This window comes from Balaenoptera acutorostrata, chromosome 9 (genome assembly GCF_949987535.1).
Source record: "Balaenoptera acutorostrata chromosome 9, mBalAcu1.1, whole genome shotgun sequence".
In the NCBI taxonomy this organism is placed as follows: domain Eukaryota; kingdom Metazoa; phylum Chordata; class Mammalia; order Artiodactyla; family Balaenopteridae; genus Balaenoptera; species Balaenoptera acutorostrata.
The window spans coordinates 27,114,981-27,135,725 of NC_080072.1; the positions used below are offsets into that span (position 1 = coordinate 27,114,981).

Here is a 20,745-nt window from a genome sequence, read left to right on the forward strand (position 1 = left end):
CTTTTCATTCTTTTTTCTTTATTCTGCTCTGCGGTAGTTATTTCCACTATTTTATCTTCCAGGTCACTTATCCGTTCTTCTGCCTCAGTTATTCTGCTATTATTCCTTCTAGAGAATTTTTAATTTCATTTATTGTGTTGTTCATCATTGTTTGTTTGCTCTTTCGTTCTTCTAGGTCCTTGTTAAACTTTTCCTGTATTTTCTCCATTCTGTTTCCAAGATTTTGGATCATCTTTACTATCATTACTCTGAATTCTTTTTCAGGTAGACTGCCTATTTCCTCTTCATTTGTTTGGTCTGGTGGGTGTTTACCTTGCTCCTTCATCTGCTGTGTATTTCTTTGTCTTCTTATTTTGCTTAACTTACTGTGTTTGGGGTCTCCATTTCGCAGGCTGCAGGTTCGTAGTTCCCATTGTTATTGGTGTCTGCCCCCAGTGGGTATGGTTCGTTCAGTGGGTTGTGTAGGCTTCCTGGTGGAGGGTACTGACGCCTGTGTTCTGGTAGATGAAGCTGGATCTTGTCTTTCTGGTTGGCAGGACCGCATCCGGTGGTGTGTTTTGGGGTGTCTGTGAACTTATTATGATTTTATGCAGCCTCTCTGTAGCTTGCTGGTCCTTGAGTGGAGCTGGGTCTTAGCGTTGAGATGGAGATCTCTGGGAGAGTTTTCGCTATTTGATATTATGTGGGGCTGAGAGGTCTCTGGTGGACCAATGTCCTGAACTTGGCTCTCCCACCTCAGAGACTCAGACCTGACACCCAGCTGGAGCACCAAGACCCTGTCAGCCACAGCGCTCAGAAGAAAAGTGAGGAAAAAAAGAAAGAAAGAAAGAAAGAAAGAAAATAATAATAAAATAAAATTATTAAAATAAAAAATAAAAAAATATTAAAAATAAATAAATTTAAAAGAAAGAAAGATAGAAGAGAGCAACCAAACCAAAAACGAAATCCACCAATGATAACAAGAGCTAGAAACAATACTAAAAAAAAAAAAGAAAGAAAGAAAGAAAAACAGACAGACAGAGCCCTAGGACGAATGGTAAAAGCAAAGCTCTACAGACAAAATTACACAAAGAAGCATACACATACACACTTTAAAAAGAGAAAAAGGAAAAAAAGAGAAAAAAAAATATATAAAAGGAAGAGAGCAACCAGATCAATTAACAAATCTACCAATGATAATAAGCTCTAAGTACTAAGCTAAGGTAAACATAAACCAGAAACAAATTAGATGCAGAAAGCAAACCCCAAGTCTACAGTTCCTCCCAATGTCCACTGATTCAATTTTGGGATGATTCGTTGTCAATTCAGGTATTCCACAGATGCAGGGCACATCAGTTTGATTGTGGAGATTTTATCCGCTGCTCCTGAGGCTGCTGGGAGAGATTCCCCTTTCTCTTCTTTGTTTGCACAGCTCCTGGGGTTCAGCTTTGGATTTGGCCCCACCTCTGCATGTAGGTTGACTGAGGGCATCTGTTCCCAGCCCAGACAGGACGGGGTTAAAGTAGCAGCTGATTAGGGGGCTGTGGGTCCCTCAGACCGGAGGGAGGGAGGGGTATGGAATTCCGGGTGAGCCTGTGGTGACAGAGGCTGGCGTGACGTTGCACCAGCCTGAGGCGTGCCATGCGTTCTCCTGGGGAAGTTGTCCCTGGATCACGGGACCCTGGCAGTGGCGGGCTGCACAGACTCCTGGGAGGGGAGGTGTGGATAGTGACCTGTGCTTGCACACAGGCTTCTTGGTAGCTGCAGCAGCAGTCTTATTGTTTCATGCCGGTCTCTGGTGTCTGTGCTGATAGCTGTGGCTCGCGCCCGTCTCTGGAGCTCGTTTAGGTGGTGCTCTGAATCCCCTCTCCTCGTGCACCCCAAAACAACGGTCTCTTGTCTCTTCAGCAGCTCCAGACTTTTTCCCGGATTCCCTCCCAGCTAGCTGTGGCGCACTAGCCCCCTTCAGGTTGTGTTCACGCAGCCAACCCCTGTCCTCTCCCTGGGATCTGAGCTCCCAGCCCCCACCTGCCCCAGCGGGTGAGCAGACAAGCCTCTTGGGCTGGTGAGTGCACTGATCCTCTGTGCGGGAATCTCTCCACTTTGCCCTCTGCACCCCTGTTGCTGCGCTCCCCTCCGTGGCTCTGAAGCTTCCCGCCTCCGCCACCACTCCCCCTCTTGCCCCGTCTCTGCCAGTGAAGGGGCTTCCTAGTGTGTGGAAACTTTTCCTCCTTCACAGCTCCCTCCCAGAGGTGCACGTCCCGTCCCTATTCTTTAGTCTCTGTTTTTTCTTTTTCCTTTTGCCCTACCCAGGTACGTGGGGAGTTTCTTGCCTTTTGGGGAAGTCTGAGGTCTTCTGCCAGCATTCAGTAGGTGTTCTGCAGGATCTGTTCTGTAGGTGTATTTTTGATGTATTTGTAGGGAGGAAGGTGATCTCCACGTCTTATTCTTCTGCCATCTTGAAAGTCCCCTAGGCCTATGAAGCCTTTAAAATGAGATAGATCTATATATAATGATATGGAAATTAAGCAAGATACATTATTCATATTTTTAGAAAAGCAGATTGCAGAACAACATGGTATGTATTATGTGGTTTCATCTCTATTTAAAAAGATATATTTTATGTACTTGTATGCTTATAGATAATTTCTGGAAGGATACACAAGAAACTACTAGAGTGGTTACCTCTGGGGAGGAGAGCTGGAAAAACAGTAGAGGAAAACTTTGCCTTTTCTTTCTATCCTTTGTGTGGCTTGGATGTTTACCCTGAATGTACTTAGCTTTAATAACGATAAACAAATGAACATAAAAATTTCAGATATATTAGACATGTAGGGAGAGTTCTTACTATTTGTCCGTTTACAGAAGTTTACTTGGATTATCAGCAGACACTGAAGAAACCTAATATTGGTGACACTGATTTAATCGCTTTTAAACCCTTGTCTTAGAAAACAGTAGTATTTTTACTCTTTAAAGGTTTTTTGGGAACAGGAGAGGGGACTGTGGTGGTGATTATATAATATGTTAATTTATGAAGTTATAAGTTAATATAGTAAATATTGAAGTTCTACTAAAAAAGTGTTAATTTGAAATTAAAAATTTAAATTGTATTTAAGAGTTTTCTAGCCAATTAATTTCTGAAATAAACAGATGTGGAAAATGCGTTCTGTGGTAGATAAAAATTTTTAGTAGGGTTAGGCTGGATCGTGCTACATTTCATATTTTTCAGTGCTGTAGTTTATATTACTTTTTCAGTACATTAAAACTTATGCAGTGAAACTGAATAATGGCAATGTTTTTATACCCTTTTATAGCCATTTCTTTTTCATAACCTCCCCCTATTTCCTGTTAACTAAACTATAAGCACCTTTCTGTTAATTTATGAAAATTATTGTTGAGGTAGCACATTATCACTGATCTGTATGGCACTTTCAGCATGTTAGAAGCAAAGGTCCAAGCAACATAAAACACATCAAAATTCATTAATGTGGTATTGATTATTTTTTGGATAATTAATTTTATTGCAGACCCTTGAAAGAGATAATGAACTGCAAAGGGAGAAGGTGAAAGAAAATGAAGAAAAGTTCCTTAGTCTTCAAAACAAGCATGAGAAAGCACTAGAAACTTGGAAAAAGCATGTAGGTTTATTAAATAGTAAAATATTAAAATATTTTAAGTAGTAGACATTTAAAATAACTATTAAATGCTAAGAAAATATTGCAAAAATAATATAGGAATAAAGTCAGACACATTGTCTTCTTGCACTTATATTTCCAAGAAGTGAATGTTTTTAAAGCTAAATTTAATAAAATTTTCTGTAATGCTTTCGTGCATGAAAAACCATACATATATGTCTGTGTGTATATTTTGTATGACTTTTCATATGTGACAAATAAAAATTAATTTTCCTTTTCACAAAACCAATGATAGTGTTTTAGTAAATGATTATAATAAAGAATTATATAGGTCTTATTGTTAGCTGATCTCTTTAGCTTTCCTCAGCAGTTTTGTTGACTTGTATTAAAGCCATGTTTAGAACATATATACAGTAGTTGGATTCTATAGTATTAACATTTTATCATGAGAATTGTTATGTTATAAACATGACTATTTCCTTAAAGCACAACTCTTTATTTTACATTAAATTTTAATTTCAGTGAAGTAGATAATAAAAGTGTAAAGTGATGTAAATTAAAGTTGTGAAATATAAGGTTCACTTTTAAGACTGGTGAACCCCCAAATCGATTACTCTACTTTATTATCTATTTTTATTGCCTTCAATTCTTTTCAAAGAACTAAAAAAAAATAGAAGGTAATTATTTAAGAGTTTATGAAAGCTATATTTTGGGTAAGTAAGATTATATTTTAAACTATTATACTAATTATATAATTCTAATACTATACTAATATATTTTATAATAATATATATCTGCATACTATTCTGTAGATGATTTTGTTTGATATAAATTGTTATGTAAGTAATTCTTGATTTTTTGATCCATTTGCAGCTAACATGTTCTCTTAATCTGTATTTTGAAGAGATCAAATTTTCACTGATGAATTTGATAAGCATTACCTAATTCTCAAAAAATATTTTGTAATTAATTGTATCAGAATACTATAAAATGCTTAATGGCCCCTAAAGAGGTAAAGTTTGTCATTAAGCAACAAGCATAGTAATTTTCATTTTAGCTTCAGCTAATCTATCTTGCATCCCAACACTTCCTTCTCATTTCTAAGGCTTAAAAGATCATGGAAATAGTACGGTCAGGATAAGGAAAACTATGAAGTAAAAAGAGAATATAAACTTGAATATGCCAACCACACCAAAAATAATTAGTTGAGATAAAAGAAAATTAAGCATTTATTTTTCCTAATGATATTTCAAGTATGTCCCTCCCCCAAGAAAAAAGAGTCAATTGAATTAAGAAAATAAGCATTCAGCTTCACTGGTGAGGCCACAGTCTGTAATTTGGATAAAATTGGTTTTGTCTTAGGATTTTTAGCATCTACAATCATTTCACTTCCATATGATTTAATACTAAACAGAACATAGGTAAATTTCTAAAAAGCTGCTTTGTTTCTATAGGAGTTTTCTTGAATGGGAGGTCAGATCTACTCTTTAATTGTATTTCTATCTCGATATAAGTTTTTCACCATTCTTGAGTGAAGGACAATTATAGTGTTGCTACTGAGATCGGATCAAGATGGGTTTTTAAAAATCATTAAAAGATACTGACAAAAATAAGATGAAATCATATATACTGCTGTTTAAAAAAAATAAACAGTGAAAACACTGTACAAATTAAACAGTGAATATTACTAGATAATATATTTAAAACTCATTGAAATGTCTTAAAGAACATGGTATGTGTATCTGTTTTTATTTGGCTAGTTATACAGCCAATGGTTGTATACAGATAAAAAGATAATAAATGGGGATGTTTAGAAATTATTTAGGGAAAGGGGGAATCACAAAAGGAATTCAATTCACAACATATGTTGAGCATCTGTTATGTGTTAGGCACTATTCTAGGTGCTGGATTTTCAAAGATGCCTAAAATACAAAGATTATTAAAGAGCTCACACTCTCAAAAGACAGGTAATTATTAAGTTAACCACAATAGTGTTGAGTGTTTTTAGTAGTGTTAACATTAGTATTAACAAATTACTGTGAAAACACAAAATAAATCATATTGTTTAACTAGGTTGGAGAAAGTTTTAGAGAAAAGATGACACTAGAATTTGGTCTTGAAAGATGAATAGGGTTTCACCAGGCAGAAGGTGCCTACTTCCTATACTTCCCATTCCACTCTGTTGGCATTCCATTTAAGAAAGGGAAAAATGATGGAGGCATGAAACTGCATTCTCAAGGATGATGAATAGTCATCTATTCATCAACAGAAACATTCTAGAATGTTTCTAGAATGTGACAGTGGAAATTAGGTTGAGATCACCTTCTGAAGAGTTCTTTACTAAGGAAGTTGAATTTTATAAGTAATGGGAAGCCATTGAGATTTTTAAAGCAGAAAAGTGACATAAATCTGCATTTTAGAAAAATAACCCTTGCAACAGTATGGAGAATGGCGTTATGGAAAGAGATTAATAAGTAGAATGTTGCAAATAATCTAACCACGAGCCTATGAGGGTGTAAATAAGGGCAACAGTAGTGAGAACAGAGAAGAGGGATAGATACAGGAAGCATTTTGGAGGTAGAATTAGCAGGATTAGTGACATTTTATGTGTAATGGATTTTAGAAGGAAAAGGAGTAAACTATGATTCTGAGATTAATATAATGAGCAGAATAATAATGTCACTAATTGACATAAGGAATGTGAAAGGAGAAGCACATTTGGTGGATGAAAATGAGTTTAATTTGGGAACTGATGAATTTATGGTGACTGCAGGACATCTGACTTGAAATGTATATCATGCATTTGGAGACATGAATCTAATCTTAGGAGAGAGGTTGGGAGATGGGATATAGATTTAAGACTTATTAGCATAAAGGTGAAATTTGAGGGTATGATAAGATCATCTGTGGAAGGAGTGGTAGACTTGAAGAGAAGGCTAAAGAAGAAAGAGCCTTGGGGAACACCAACATTTTGCGAGTGGTTAGTGTGTGTATATTGGGGCAGGAGGGGAGAGGGAGCCTGATAAGAATGGTGAGAAAGGTAGAAGGATAAAGAGAGAGTAGTACCATGAAAATGAAGAAAGGAGGCTATTTCAAGAATAAGTAGTCAGCATAGTCGAGCTACAGTGCTGTTAAATGGTGTGAAACTTGGAACAAGTCCTTTGGCTAATTTGCAGGTGATAGCTGAGAAAAATAATCAGTAGAACAATGAGGGCAGAAGTCGGTTGTTAAGGAGTGGTGAGAGATTAGAATTTGAAAGTAGCAAGAGTGGACTTTATTTTAAGAAGTAAGAGAGAGAGAGTAATTGAGTCAAGGAGAAAAAAGTTAGGAACGTGACAAGAGCATATTTGTGGGCTGAAAACATGCTGGTATAGTGGGAAAGATTGAGACCAGGCAGGAGAGAAGAGATCTTTGCTAGAGCTAAGCTCTAAGGGAGACAGGAGTGACTTCCCTGACCGTCTAGTGGTTAAGACTTCGCCTTCCAATGCAGGGGTGCGAGTTCAATATCTGGTCAGGGAGCTAAGATCCCACATGCCTCACGGCCAAAAAAAACCAAAACATAAAACAGAAGCAATATTGTAACAAATTCAATAAAGACTTTAAAAATGGTCCACATCAAAAAAATCTTTAAAAAAGAGGAGGAGGGGGAGACAGGAGAGGATGGGGTAGAGAGCACTTGTGGAATTTTTGGTAGTTTGAAATTAAGAGACACTTTAGTAATATTTTATGACAAAAAGGTATTTTTCTCTTCAATGGAACTTACTTTGTCTTACATTTGAGGTTCCTATGAAGGAGAACCCCCCCAAGAAAAAGATTACGAAATTTTATAGCCAGTAAAAGCCCAGTGTGTAGATGTAAGTATTAGGCTGAAGAGTCAGTTTCTGTTGTACTGCTTAGTGCTCAGTATTCTTCATCTAATTGAGTTAAAATCTGTATATCTAATTTGCAACAAGAAAATAAAACTTTAAGAAAGCAATGAAGTGGTAACTTTCATAGAATTTTTATGATTAAAAATAAATTAATTTTTCATTTGTAACAAGAGGTAGTTTAATGTAGTACTTGAAAGCACAACACCTAGACTTAGCCTTGGATTTGAATCTTGACTACCACTTTATATCTACCTGATCTTGGGCAAGTTACTTAACGTCTGTGAGCCTCACATTTGTCACCTGTAAACTGGAGACTAAAAATACCTCATAGGATTTTTATGACTACAAAATTATATTTATTAAGTACTCAGCACAATTCAACAAATGGTAGCTTTTAATATTAGTCATTACTTCGGGAATGTTTTCATTTTTTACTATTTCCAAAGACTTGTGTTAATAAAGTATTTTTATACAAAATAAATTTATATACGTGTTCATTTTGGTTAAATGTTATATTAGGTTGAAGAACTTAATGGAGAAATTAATGAGATTAAAAATGAGTTATCATCACTTAAAGAAACTCATACTAAGTTACAAGAACATTATGAAGAATTATGCGATCAGAAAAAGTTTGAGGAAGACAAGAAGTTTCAGGTAAAATTCAAGTATGTTGGGGGTATAAGCTCTTAAAGAAATTAGAACCATCACTGATGATTTTCTCCATGCTTCATATTTTCCATTTCTCAACTTTTAAAAATTAGTATAAGCGTATAGTCTGTAATACATTTTTAGTTAATTTTTATGTACAATATGACATAAGGATCAAGGGTCATTTTTTTGGACATGAATTTTCAGTTCTAGCACATACCTTTGTGGAATAGACAATATTTTCTCCCATTGTGCCTTGGCACTTTTCTTTGAAAATCAGTTAACCAAATAAATATATGTGGGTCTACTTCTGCACCCTCTATTATATTCCTTTGATTTTATGTCCATCTTTAAGCCAATATAACACTTTCTTTATTAGTGTAACTTTATAAGAAGTATTAAAATGTGGTAGTATAGGTCCTTCAATTTTGTTGTTCTTTTCCAAAATTGTTTTGGCTATTCTAAGTCCTTTGCATTTCCATATAACTTTTGGAATCAGTTTGTCAGTTTCTAAAAGAAAAAGTCTCTGGGATTTGGACTTGGATTGTGTTGAATGTATAGATTAATTTGCAAAGAATTGACATCTTAACATACAATTCATGAACATGGTATATATCTTTACATTTATTTAGATATTCTTTAATATCCTTCAGAAATGTTTTGTAGTTTTCATTGCATAGGTCTTGCAAGTATTTTGTTAAATTTATCCCAGAATATTTCATGTTTTGGGCTCTTACTGGAAATAGTATTTTAAAAATTAATTTTTCTAATTGTTTCTTGCTAGTATATAGAATTAAAATTGATTTTTGTACATTGACCTTGTATACTTTTCCCTTTTTTTTTTCCTTTTACCTTTTTAATTAACTTATTATAGTAGGTTTTTTTTGGTTGGACTTTGGACTTTTCTATGTGTCTGATTATGTCATCTGAGAATTTAAGGCAGACAAATTTTACTTCTTTTTCTGCTCTGTATACATTTTATTTTTTCCTCAACTTATTGCCCTAGCTAGGACTCTTTAGTACAGTGTTAAATAAAAGTTGTAAGCGTTGACATGCTTGCCTTACTTCTCATCTTAGATGGAGAGTATTTAATCTTTCATCATTTCATATTATGTTAGCCATAGATTTTTTTGTATATGCTCTTTGTCAGGTTGAGGAAGTTTCCTTCTATTCCTAGTTTGCTGAGTTTTTATCATGAATGAATTTTTATCATGAGTGGGTATTAAAGTTTGTCAAGTGCTTTTATGGTATCTATTGAGATCATTTATTTTCTTTATTCTGTTAATGTGTCAGTATTAACCAATTAATTACATTAATTAATTCTAAATTTACCTTGCATTCCTGGGATATGTGTTATCCTTTTTATATATGGCTAGATTTGATTTGCTAATGCTATGTTAAGGGTTTTGAATTGATGAGGAATATTGATATGTAGGTTTTGTTTTTTCTTTGCATTCTTTTGGTCTGTTTTTTGTATCAGAGTAATACTGGCCACATAAATTGAGTTGGAATGTGTTCTTTCCTCCTGAAAGAGTATTGTGTAGAACTGGTGTTACTTACTAAATATTATATAAAATTCATTGGTGAAGCTATCTAGGCTTTTTCTTTGTGGGAATATTTTTAATAACAAATTTAGTTTTTAAATTATTTATAGGGCTATTCAGAGTCTCAATTTCTTTTTATGTCAGTGTGCAGAAAATAGTTGACATAGCAGGCCTGTGAAAGGCCTCTGAAAGACCTGCTTGTAAGTTTGGCTCTTGACTGATACCTGGAAATTTGGATTTGGGGAAGGTTCCCACCACTTCCTAACAGACAGGAATGGCTCACTGGGCCTAAACTATTAAGTAGTTTACTTTGAACATCTGCTTTCTTTCTGGGAGTCAGGAGTTTTGGCACATGCTAGGCAGAGAGTGACCAGCAACCAAAAAACTTTGGGCACTGAGTCTCTAATGAGCTTTCTGGTAGACAACAATTTACATTTGTGATCACAATTCATTGCTGTGGGAATTAAGCATGTCCTATGTGACTCCACTAGAAGACTCTTGAAAGAGGTTTGTACATGGTTTCCTCCAGACTTCACCTCTTGTGCCTTTTCCCTTTGCTGAATTGCTTTGTATTCTTTGCGGTTATAAATCTTAGTCAGGAGTACAACTGTATATTGAGTCGTATGAGTCTTCATAGCAAATCACCAAACCTGGGGGTGGACTTGGCGAACTCCAGCACAGTCCATTTTGCTAATTTTTCTCTTTCAAGGAACTTGTTCTTTTCATCTAACTTGTCAATATATTGGTTATTGGCCTTTTTTCTTTTCTAATATAAGCATTTAAAGCTATTAATTTTCCACTAATCACTGCTTTAGCTTCATTCTACAAATTCTGATGTGTTGTGTTTTCATTCTTATTCAGTTGAACATATTTTAAAATTTCTCTTGTGAGCTCTTCCTTGACCCGTGAATATGAGTCTGACCTATAACCATGCTGTTTAGTTTCCAAATATTTGAGAATTTTCCAAATATATTTCTGTTAATGACTTCAAATTTAAGTAAGACTTTTACCATTTTAAATATATTAAGGGGACTTCCCTGGCAGTCCAGCGGTTAAGACTTCACCTTCCAATGCAGAGGGTGCGGGTTCGATCCCTGGTTGGGGAGCTAAGATCCCACATGCCTCGCGGCCAAAAAACCAAAACATAAAACAGAAGCAATATTGTAACAAATTCAATAAAGACTTAAAAAAAAAAAAAGAAAGAAATATATTAAGACTTGTTTTTTTGCCAAGTATATTGTCTATCTTGGCAAATATTTCATGTACCCTTGAAAAGAATGTGTATTCTGTTGTTGATTGGTGGAATGTTTTATAAATGTCAGGTCAGTTTGGTTGATAATGTTCAAGTCTTCTCTATCCTTACTGATTTTTTTGTGTACTTGTTCTATCAATTAGTGGGAAATCTTTAATTATAACTGTGAATTTATATTTCTCTTTTCAGTTCTGTCAGTTTTTGCTTCATGTGTGTTTAAGCCCTGTTATTAGGTGTATACACAGTTATAATTATTATGACTTCCTGATTAATTGACCTTTTTATCATTATGAAATGTCCATCCCTATCCTAGTAATATTATTTTGTCTGATATTAATATAGCTGTTCCATCTTTTATGATTAGTGTTTGTTTTATATACTTTTTTCACCTTGCTTGTGTTTGAGGGGTAGACCTCACACAGCAAGACATTTTTGAGCTGAGTTGTTAAAAATAACTAAGAATTTTTCAGATAGAGATTTAAATTAGATGGAGTAAAGTGAGCAAAGAATCATAGAAGTGAAATATTGTTATTCAATATGTAAACTAGATGTTGGTTAGCAAGGCTGCAGTATAGGATACTAGCAGTGCAGTAAGTAGCAGAATAAGAGGTTGAAAAGATAGGCAGAAGACTGACTGTAGAGGGCTATATAGTCCATTCATAGAAATTTGTTCTTGACACTACCATTTGGGGGCTTTTAAACAAGGAGTAAAGTGCTTAGATTACTTTTTTTGAAACATCATTTTGGTGATGATGTGGGTAGACAGTGGGACAAAACTAAAGGCATGGATTCCAACTTGGAGAATACTGCAATAGTCCAGTCCAGAGATATTAATTGTCATTTTAATATTCATAGCTATAACATAGCTTGAGAGCTATAAATAACAAGTAATTCTTACAACATCTGATTGATTATAGAAATGAATATAGACTTGCATTCATAAAAAATTGATCAGCATTCATTCACTTTCATACTGAAAATAACTTATTCAATCAGATTATAAATCATGTTTTTAGTTTAAGAAATGTAGACAGGGGCTTCCCTGGTGGCGCAGTGGTTGAGAGTCTGCCTGCTAATGCAGGGGACACGGGTTCGAGCCCTGGTCTGGGAGGATCCCACATGCCGCGGAGCGGCTGGGCCCGTGAGCCACAATTGCTGAGCCTGCGCGTCTGGAGCCTGTGCCCCGCGACGGGAGGGGCCGCGATAGGGAGAGGCCCGCACACCGCGATGAAGAGCGGTCCCCGCACCGCGATGAAGAGTGGCCCCCGCTTGCCGCAACTGGAGAAAGCCCTCGCACGAACCGAAGACCCAACACAGCCAAAAATAAATAAATAAATAAATAAATAAATAAAATCAAGTAAAACTTTAAAAAAAAAAAAAAAAAAAAAGAAATGTAGACAATATAGACACTTTAAAATAAGAAAGTGAAGATCACCCATAACACCACCATCCAGAAATAGTGATTGTTAAAATTATGGTATATGACTTCCAGAGTTTTTCTATGCGTGTGTTTGGATAGAAACAGATACACATAGGTATTCATATACATGCACTTTTTAAAAACTAAAATAAATCATACTTTCTCTGATGTTTTATAGACCACTTTTATTTAGAAATTTCTTTTATTGTGGTTAAAAACATACAACATAAAATTTGCCATTTTTAAGTGATTAAACTTAAAATTACAATTCAGTTGTACTAATTATAATTCAGTGGCATTAATTACAACTACAGTGTTTTGCAGTCATCACCACTATCTATTTCCAAAACTTGCATCATCCCAGACAGAAATGGTGTAACCATAAATCAGTAACTTCTGATTTTCCCTTCTCCCCAGGTAACCTCTAATCTACTTTCTGACTCTATGAATTTGTCTATTCTATATTTTTTATATAAATAGAATTGTACAATATTTGTCCTCTTTGTCTGGCTTATTTCATTTAGATGATGTTTTCAGAGTTCACCAATGTTGTAGCACTTGGTTCCTTTTTATGGCAGAATAATATTCCACTGTATGGATACACCACATTTTGTGTGTCCATTCTTCTATTTTGTTTTTTTTTTAAATAAATTTATTTATTTTATTTATTTATTTTTGGCTGTGTTGGGTCTTCATTGCTACGTGCGGGCTTTCTCTAGTTACGGTGAGCAGGGGCTACTCTTTGTTGCGGTGTGCGGGCTTCTCATTGTGGTGTCTTCTCTTGTTGCAGAGCACAGGCTCTAGGCACGCAGGCTTTAGTAGTTGTGGTGCGCGGGCTCAGTAGTTGTAGCTCGTGGGCTCTAGAGCACAGGCTCAGTAGTTGCGGTGCATGGGCTTAGTTGCTCCGTGGCAGGTGGGATATTCCCGGACCAGGGCTCAAACCCGTGTCCCCTGCATTGGCAGGCAGATTCTTAACCACTGCACCACCAGGGAAGCCCCATTCTTCTGTTGATGGACGCTTGGGCTTTTACCTTTTGGCTGTTGTGCTGTTGTGAACATTGGCATACAACTATCTGTTTTAATCTGCTTTTAATTTTTGGAAGGTATATACTGAGGAGTGGCACCAAGTGATTCCCACCTTCTGGTGTTCATGTTCTTTTGTAATACCCTCCATTGAGTGTGAGTTGGATTTAGTAACTTGCTTCTAGTTAATAGACTATAGCAGAAGTGATGCAATGTTACAATACTTCTGAGATTAAGTTACAAGAAGACTGTGGTTTCTGTGAGAGCGTGGGTGAACACGCTCTCTGTCTCTCAGTCTGTGTCTGTCTCTCCGCCTCTCTCTCTCTCTTTCTTTCTCTCTGAGCCATGTAAAGAAGTCCCAGCTATCCTGCCAGAGAGGCCACGTAGTGAAGAGGGGCTCTGGAGGTTGAAAGGCCACATAAAAGAGAACTGAGGCACTCCTCCACCCGACAGCCCCCACAGCTGCTAGCCATGGGAGTGAGCCTTCTTAGAAATAGAACCTCCAGCTCCACTTAAAGTTTCAGACAACAGACAGCTTGACTAGACCGTCATGAGAGACCCGGGTCAGAACCATCAAGCCAAGCCATTCCTAAGTTCCTGACCCATCAGAACTATGGGATAATAGGTGTTTGCTGTTATAAACTACCAAATTTGAGGTATTTGTTATACAGCGATGGATAACTCTTAAAATGGTTGACCCCGGAACAACTCTGGGGTTAGGAGCACCAACCCTTGGAGCAGTCAAACATCTGTGTATAACTTATAGTTGGCCCTTCATATACACAGTTCCTCCGTATCGATGGTTCAGCATCCACAGATTCAACCAACTGCAGATGTGTAGTGCTGTAGTATTTACTATAGAAGAAAACCTGTGTATAATTGGACCTGTGTGGTTCAAAGCCATGGTTCAAGGGTCAACTCTATAAGTATCCTTCTAGGATTTCACAGTTAATAGGTACTGAAACAGGATTTGAACCTATACTTATCCAACTCCAAAACTCCTGGTAACCACCATACTATTTTTCTCCATCTCCTTTGCAAACTTCTCCTTTGCAAGTTTCCCTTCCCCTGCCTCTCCCTTGGGGATTTTCATTAGCATTTTATTCTTTATTCTCTTTCTTCTTAAAATATACTCTTAATCAGTCTTACCAACTTGTATGTCTTCAGCTGCCCTCTATCTGCCAGGGATTTTCAAGTCTACATTTCCAGGTCAATTTTCTCGTATAAGTTCCAGTTCTATACATCTAAATGTTCATTAGACATCTCCCACCTTTTCGTCTTACTAACTCTTCAAACTCAAGAGATTTTTAAAAAAAATTTTTTATTATTTTTTGGCTGTGTTCGGTCTTCGATGCTGCACACAGGCTTTTCTCTAGTTACATCGAGCAGGGGCTACTCCGCCTTGCAATGTGCGGGCTTCTCATTGTGGTGGCTTCTCTCGTTGCAGAGCATGGGTCCTAGGGGCACGGGCTTCAGTAATTGTGGCACCAGGGCTCAGTAGTTTGTGGCTCACGGGCTCTAGAGCGCAGGCTCAGTAGTTGTGGTGCACAGGCTCAGTTGCTCCGTGGCATGTGGGATCTTCCCGGACCAGGGATCAAACCCGTGTCCCCTGCATTGGCAGACAGATTCTTAACCACTCTGCCTCCAGGGAAGTCCCATCAAGAGATTTAAAATGAACTCGTGATATTTTTCTCTAAACCTCCTACTCCTGTTTTCTAGCTCAGTAAATAACACCCACCAGTCACCTAGGTACCTAATCCAAACTCTGCATATTAGTCTTGACTCTCCTCTCAGTTTTCATAGCCAGTCATTCAACAGTTGATATTAGCTTAATAAATAATTCATGAATCTATTCAGGCTTTTCATCTTTGCTGATATCACCTGGACTACTGTGGCATTCTTATGATGCATCTCTCTGCCTCATGTTGTTTCCCTTTAATTCAGTGTTTTTCAGACTTCTAAGTGCAGCCTATTAGTGGTACATGGAAATCAGTCTGGTGGTTTCGTGACTGGCATTCTTTTAAAAATGAAATAAAATAATGTAATATAGAAAACATTAGAATGTATCTCATTGAGTTGGTGTTACTTGGTATGCTCATTGTGTTGTAAAACGTATTTATTTCTTATTGCAGGTTTTAAACAGTGAAGTTTGGAAAACATTACTCTAATCCATTCTTTTTACTGCAGCCAGAATGGTCTTTCCAATCAGCTCATATTAATCACCTTGTCTAAATCCTTCAGTGACTTCTCATTGACTTCCTGGTAGAGTTGGAACTCCTTAGTATGCTATATTGGGCCCTTAACGACCTAGGCCTAGTTCAAGCCTCATTTCTCTCCATTCTTCTCCCAGCATCTAAGCTCAAGCTGAAGTAAATCCCAAGTAGTTCCACGAAGTAAAACTACATGAAAAGACTATAATTTTGTTTGCTTTTAATATCTGTGAATGCCATTTGTTCTCCCTGGAGTGCCTCCTTATCCCCATCTATATTAAAATTGCATGTCATTTCTTTTACTATCTTCCCCAGTGGACCATAAGTTTTTTGAGGATAGGGACTATATTTTGTTCATCATTGTATCCCAAAGCCTAGTGCAGTGCTTCCATGTAATATGTGCTCAGTATTTAGGGGGAATAAAAAGATGTTGAATTGATTCACTATTTTAAAGATACATAAAAATACCAAACACTCAAAACAATTTGCCTGCCATGACTACTTTGCTTTTAATAAATGAGTGGTTCTTAATATGTGGTATTATATAATAATGTGGAATGCATGTTTGAAAACATCTAAGACTCTCCATTTTATTTAAATATGATAGACTATACAAAATGAACTTACAGTGATCTTGTTACAAAGAACAATATATTAAATTTAGTCAAAAAATCATTTGGCTTTCAAATAGAAATTGCTGGATGGTTGAAATGAAATATAGATTCCACTTTCATTAGCAAAGTTTGTTCAAATGTTTTATACTTTTTAACAATCTGTTTTTACATTAAAGGAATCTTTTCCATTTTACACTAGAACCTTCCAGAAGTAAATACTGAAATGTCAGTGGAAAAATCAGAAAACACCATCATACAGAAATATGATTCCAGGCAAGAAGTAAGGGAAGAAAATACTGAGAGTTGTTGTTTAGACACTGAATACAGAGAAAAGGAGGAAAAGAAAGAAGCCCCATTTATAGAAGAAATCATTATAGGTAATGAAGGTAACCTAAGGTTATATTGATATTTTCTAATTTTAATATTGATCATTTTAGGGGAATATCAATTACAGTCTTTGCTTTGAGGACCTAGTAGTATAATTGGAGAAATACTTTTCCATTTGTATGTGTCTTAACAAAAGTACTTGTATGTCTTTTGAGCTATTCTTCAATAAAGTCAATATTTGGGGGAAAAATACATTTTTGCTTTCCCTTCTCATCACTTACTCATTGGCTTTTTGCATTCTGGTTTCTGCCTTCACTGATTTGCCAAGAATGAGCTACCAATAACCTTTTGATGACCAGACTCCAGAGCACTTTTCTTAGTTCAAATGACCTTTTTGTAACCATTGAAAAATTGACTAATTCGTCCATATTGAAAAAGAGTGGTTTAAAGAAGGTAGTTTGAAGGTTGTTCAAACCTAGGCTGAACAACCACTTGGTGGAGATGTTGTAGAGAGAATGATTGGATTAAAAAGACCCTTCATGCCCTAAATTTGTAGTCCAGATTATTGTAACTATACTGAAAATTTGAAATCTATGGTTAAAACCCAGACGAACAAAATTAATATCTTAAGTAGATATTCTATATATTTTGCCCAAAAGTATTCCAAATTTTAAAAATATTTACAAGGTAGCGAGTAAAAAAGTGATGATTATTAGTCTTGAAGAAACCAGCTAGCAATTTCTGCATCTAGATAGTAAGAGAAATTACAATATGACCGTTAGAGTAAATTAATTTTTATCTAATCAGCTGTGTGTTTATATGGAATTGTACCATATGCCCAAAAGGAAGCAACAGACTATAGAAATAACCATTTTGTAATGCCCTCAACTTACTTTTTTAAACCAAAAATACTTTCGCTGTTATGAAATAAAAATTTAATGTGACTAGAGCCAAACATTTTAGCATGTTTATTAAAGGGAACTCAATATTTACATAAAATTGGTGTCATTATGTTTGTGTAATAGCTTGCCAGTGAAATATTTAAAGCTAAATATGTTTTTATAAAAATAGTTAACATGCATCTTATAAAAGCAGGCTTTTGTGTATAACCCAAAAATTTACTGTGTTCTCATTATAACAGACTTACAACTTTTTGAAAAAAGCCCCAAGAAGAAAATTAATACTATTGTACCTGAGAATGAAAATCAAAGTGAAATCTCCCTAAGCAAAACCCTCGGCATAGAAAAAGAATTAATTAGTCAAGGACAAACCTTGGATGTTACTGACTTTACAAAAGTGGTTACTACAGAAATACAAGACAAGGTGGATTTGGAAAAAGATAATGGGTGTACAGAATTTAAATCACCAAATATTTCTTTTTTAGTGGCAGATATATCAATAGAAAGAGAAAAGATACATCTAGAAAGAACTGAAGGATTAGATCATCACCATGCAGATGTACACCTGGGGGTTGAAAATAACAGAACATCATTTAACAGTATTTTAGATGAGATGGCTTGCAATACAGATCATAAAAAAGATGTTTCTGAAGATGAACCATTCAAACAACAATTCACATTGCTTCCAGGGACTCAAGAAAATGACACGGAGAAGGAAATTACAAATAGTTGCCAAACCAAAGCAGATTTGGATTCATCTCTAGGTGTAAAAAGGAATCCTGTCCAGTGTCAGAAATATAGTTTACCGGATTCAAGTAATGTTATGTTAGATGATAAACAATGTAAAATAAGACAAATACAACTGTTAAATAAAAAAAGTGAATGTAGCATATTGCCATTTAAAGAAATTTCAGATTTTCAGCAAGTTGGTGATGATACTTCAGAGCACCCTGAACTAACTATTCCCTGTGATATAGCAATCAACCACCCCATTTCTTCTGCTATTTTCAGTGACAATTTGAATGTACTTTTAAAGAATTCAGATAAAACTGTTAATATTATGCCTATGTTGGTGACACCCAACTCAAGCCCTGCGAAAAGAACTACATATAGGAAAAATGTGAATGATATGCATAACAGTCAAGTTAAGAACTGTTTGGGGTATCTAGAAAACAATGTGACTGTTTCCCATCTTCAGATTAACAATGAAAATATAGATGCTTCACAAGCCAAAGATATGAAAACTGCTATTCATGTGAAAACTTCCACAGAAATACCATTTTCCAGTAAAGGGAGTCAGATTGATGAGAATCAGATAACTGAAGTAAAAAAAAATGACCCCTTCCCTAATGAAAGACGGCATACATTGTTAAATAGTACAGAGAAAATAGAGTCATTAAATGACATTGTTTCAGGAAAAATTTACAGTGAAGGACAGCTGGAAGAATCATGTTCACTTCACATAAAGCCATCTGGAGATTTAGTAAACAGAAGTGGAAGGTCAGCCTTTGATCTTTCAACTTCAGATAAAAAAACTGAGAAAACTCTAGTATATGTGAATTTTTTAGACCCCAGTTCCTGGCCAAAAGTAAATCAAATTGAAAGTCAAATAGTGAGCACTTCAACATCTAGCATTCCTTTGTCGCTGAAGAAGAGACCAATAGGTCTATTAGAAAACAAAAAGATGGTTTCGTTGGCACCTTGTAAAAATGTTGGTGTGGATGATGACAGGAAGGATAGTGGACCAGGTAAGAAAATAACGGTTATGTTTTAATTCCTTTAGAATTTGTATTTCTACTTATTATTCTTGGTAAAAAATTTCCAGATTGTTTAAAATGAAAATTTATTTATAGTACTATATATTTTTTTTGCCTAAACCTAAAAGACTCCCTATATGTATTGATATATATGTAAAAGTAGGAAACGTTTTATTTAAATAGAAGTGGACTTATTTTCACCTAAATCTGAGCCAGTATTATCAACATGTACAGAGGTCAATTGCATTTTGGAAATTAAAAAAAAAAATCCTTTCATTATCAAAGAACTGAAAATAGCAAAAACAACCACAAGTCTGGGTCATTAATTTTAAATTAGGAACATCTACCTAATCCAAGTCTCTTTTTTTACTTTCTAGAGCAAATGCAGTGAAGTTGTTGATACGGCTTCTGCCAGTGTTATGTTTACTCCTTTTCTTTCTATACTAAAAAAACACAAAAAACAAAAAACATACAAAAAAAAACAAACTTCCTTCTCTCAGAACTATGTTTTAGTTTCTCTCCTATATTGTCACTTTCTTCTCCCAATTTTTTCCCTCTTTCCTTAATTTTTCTATTTTTATCTGTCCCTTCACCAGCACCACAAATCTAGCTTTGTTCTTTTATTTTGCAAGTAATAGTGAGGTGTAACATTAATACCTTTCATATCATTGATATTTATCATTGTTTGAAACACTTTAAATTGAATCCCTTAATAATTATATGCCTGTATTAATACATTCAAATATTAAATACTTCAGATAGTAGAGACTGCTTTACTCTTTCAAACCACCACATGAAATAACAATGTGCAAGTTTTGCTTTAAAAATCCTCCAGGAAAAGGGAGCTCTCTTGCACTGTTGGTGGGAGTGTAAATTGATACAGCCACTATGGAGAACAGTATGGCGGTTCCTTAAAAAACTAAAAATAGAACTACCATACGACCCAGCAGTCCCACTACTGGGCATATACCCTGAGAAAACCATAATTCAAAAAGAGTCATGTACCACAATGTTCATTGCAGCACTATTTACAATAGCCAGGACATGGAAGCAACCTAAGTGTCCATCGACAGATGAATGAATAAAGAAGATGTGGCACATATATACAATGGAATATTACTCATTCATAAAAAGAAACGAAATTGTTATTTGTAGTGAGGTGGATGGACCTAGAGTCAGTCATACAGAGTGAAGTAAGTCAGAAAGAGAAAAACAAATACCATATGCTAACACATATATATGGAATCTAAAAAAAAAACACAAAAGTTCTGAAGAACCTAGGGGCAGGACAGGAATAAAGATGCAGATGTAGATAATGGACTTAAGGACACGGGGAGGGGTAAGGGTAAGCTGGGACGAAGTGAGAGCATGGCATGGACATATATACACTACCAAATGTAAAACAGATAGCTAGTGGGAAGCAGCCGCATAGCATAGGAAGATCAGCTCGGTGCTTTGTGTCCACCTAGAGGGGCGGGATAGGGAGGGTGGGAGGGAGGCATAAGAGGGAGGGGATATGGGGATATATGTATACGTATAGCAGATACACTTTGTTAAACAGCAGCAAC

At 35.7% G+C, this 20,745-nt stretch overlaps 1 protein-coding gene across 1 annotated transcript in view; it reads left to right on the forward strand.

Moving 5' to 3' along the window:
• CCDC73 (coiled-coil domain containing 73) overlaps positions 1–20,745 on the forward strand; it is a 153,701-nt gene that overhangs the window by 126,077 nt on the left and 6,879 nt on the right. Inside the window, exons 14-17 of the mRNA XM_028166209.2 lie at positions 3,507–3,617; positions 8,003–8,137; positions 16,394–16,571; positions 17,663–19,168. Of these exons, the coding sequence (XP_028022010.2) occupies positions 3,507–3,617; positions 8,003–8,137; positions 16,394–16,571; positions 17,663–19,168 (1,930 nt within the window). The remainder of the gene's footprint in view (positions 1–3,506; positions 3,618–8,002; positions 8,138–16,393; positions 16,572–17,662; positions 19,169–20,745) is intronic.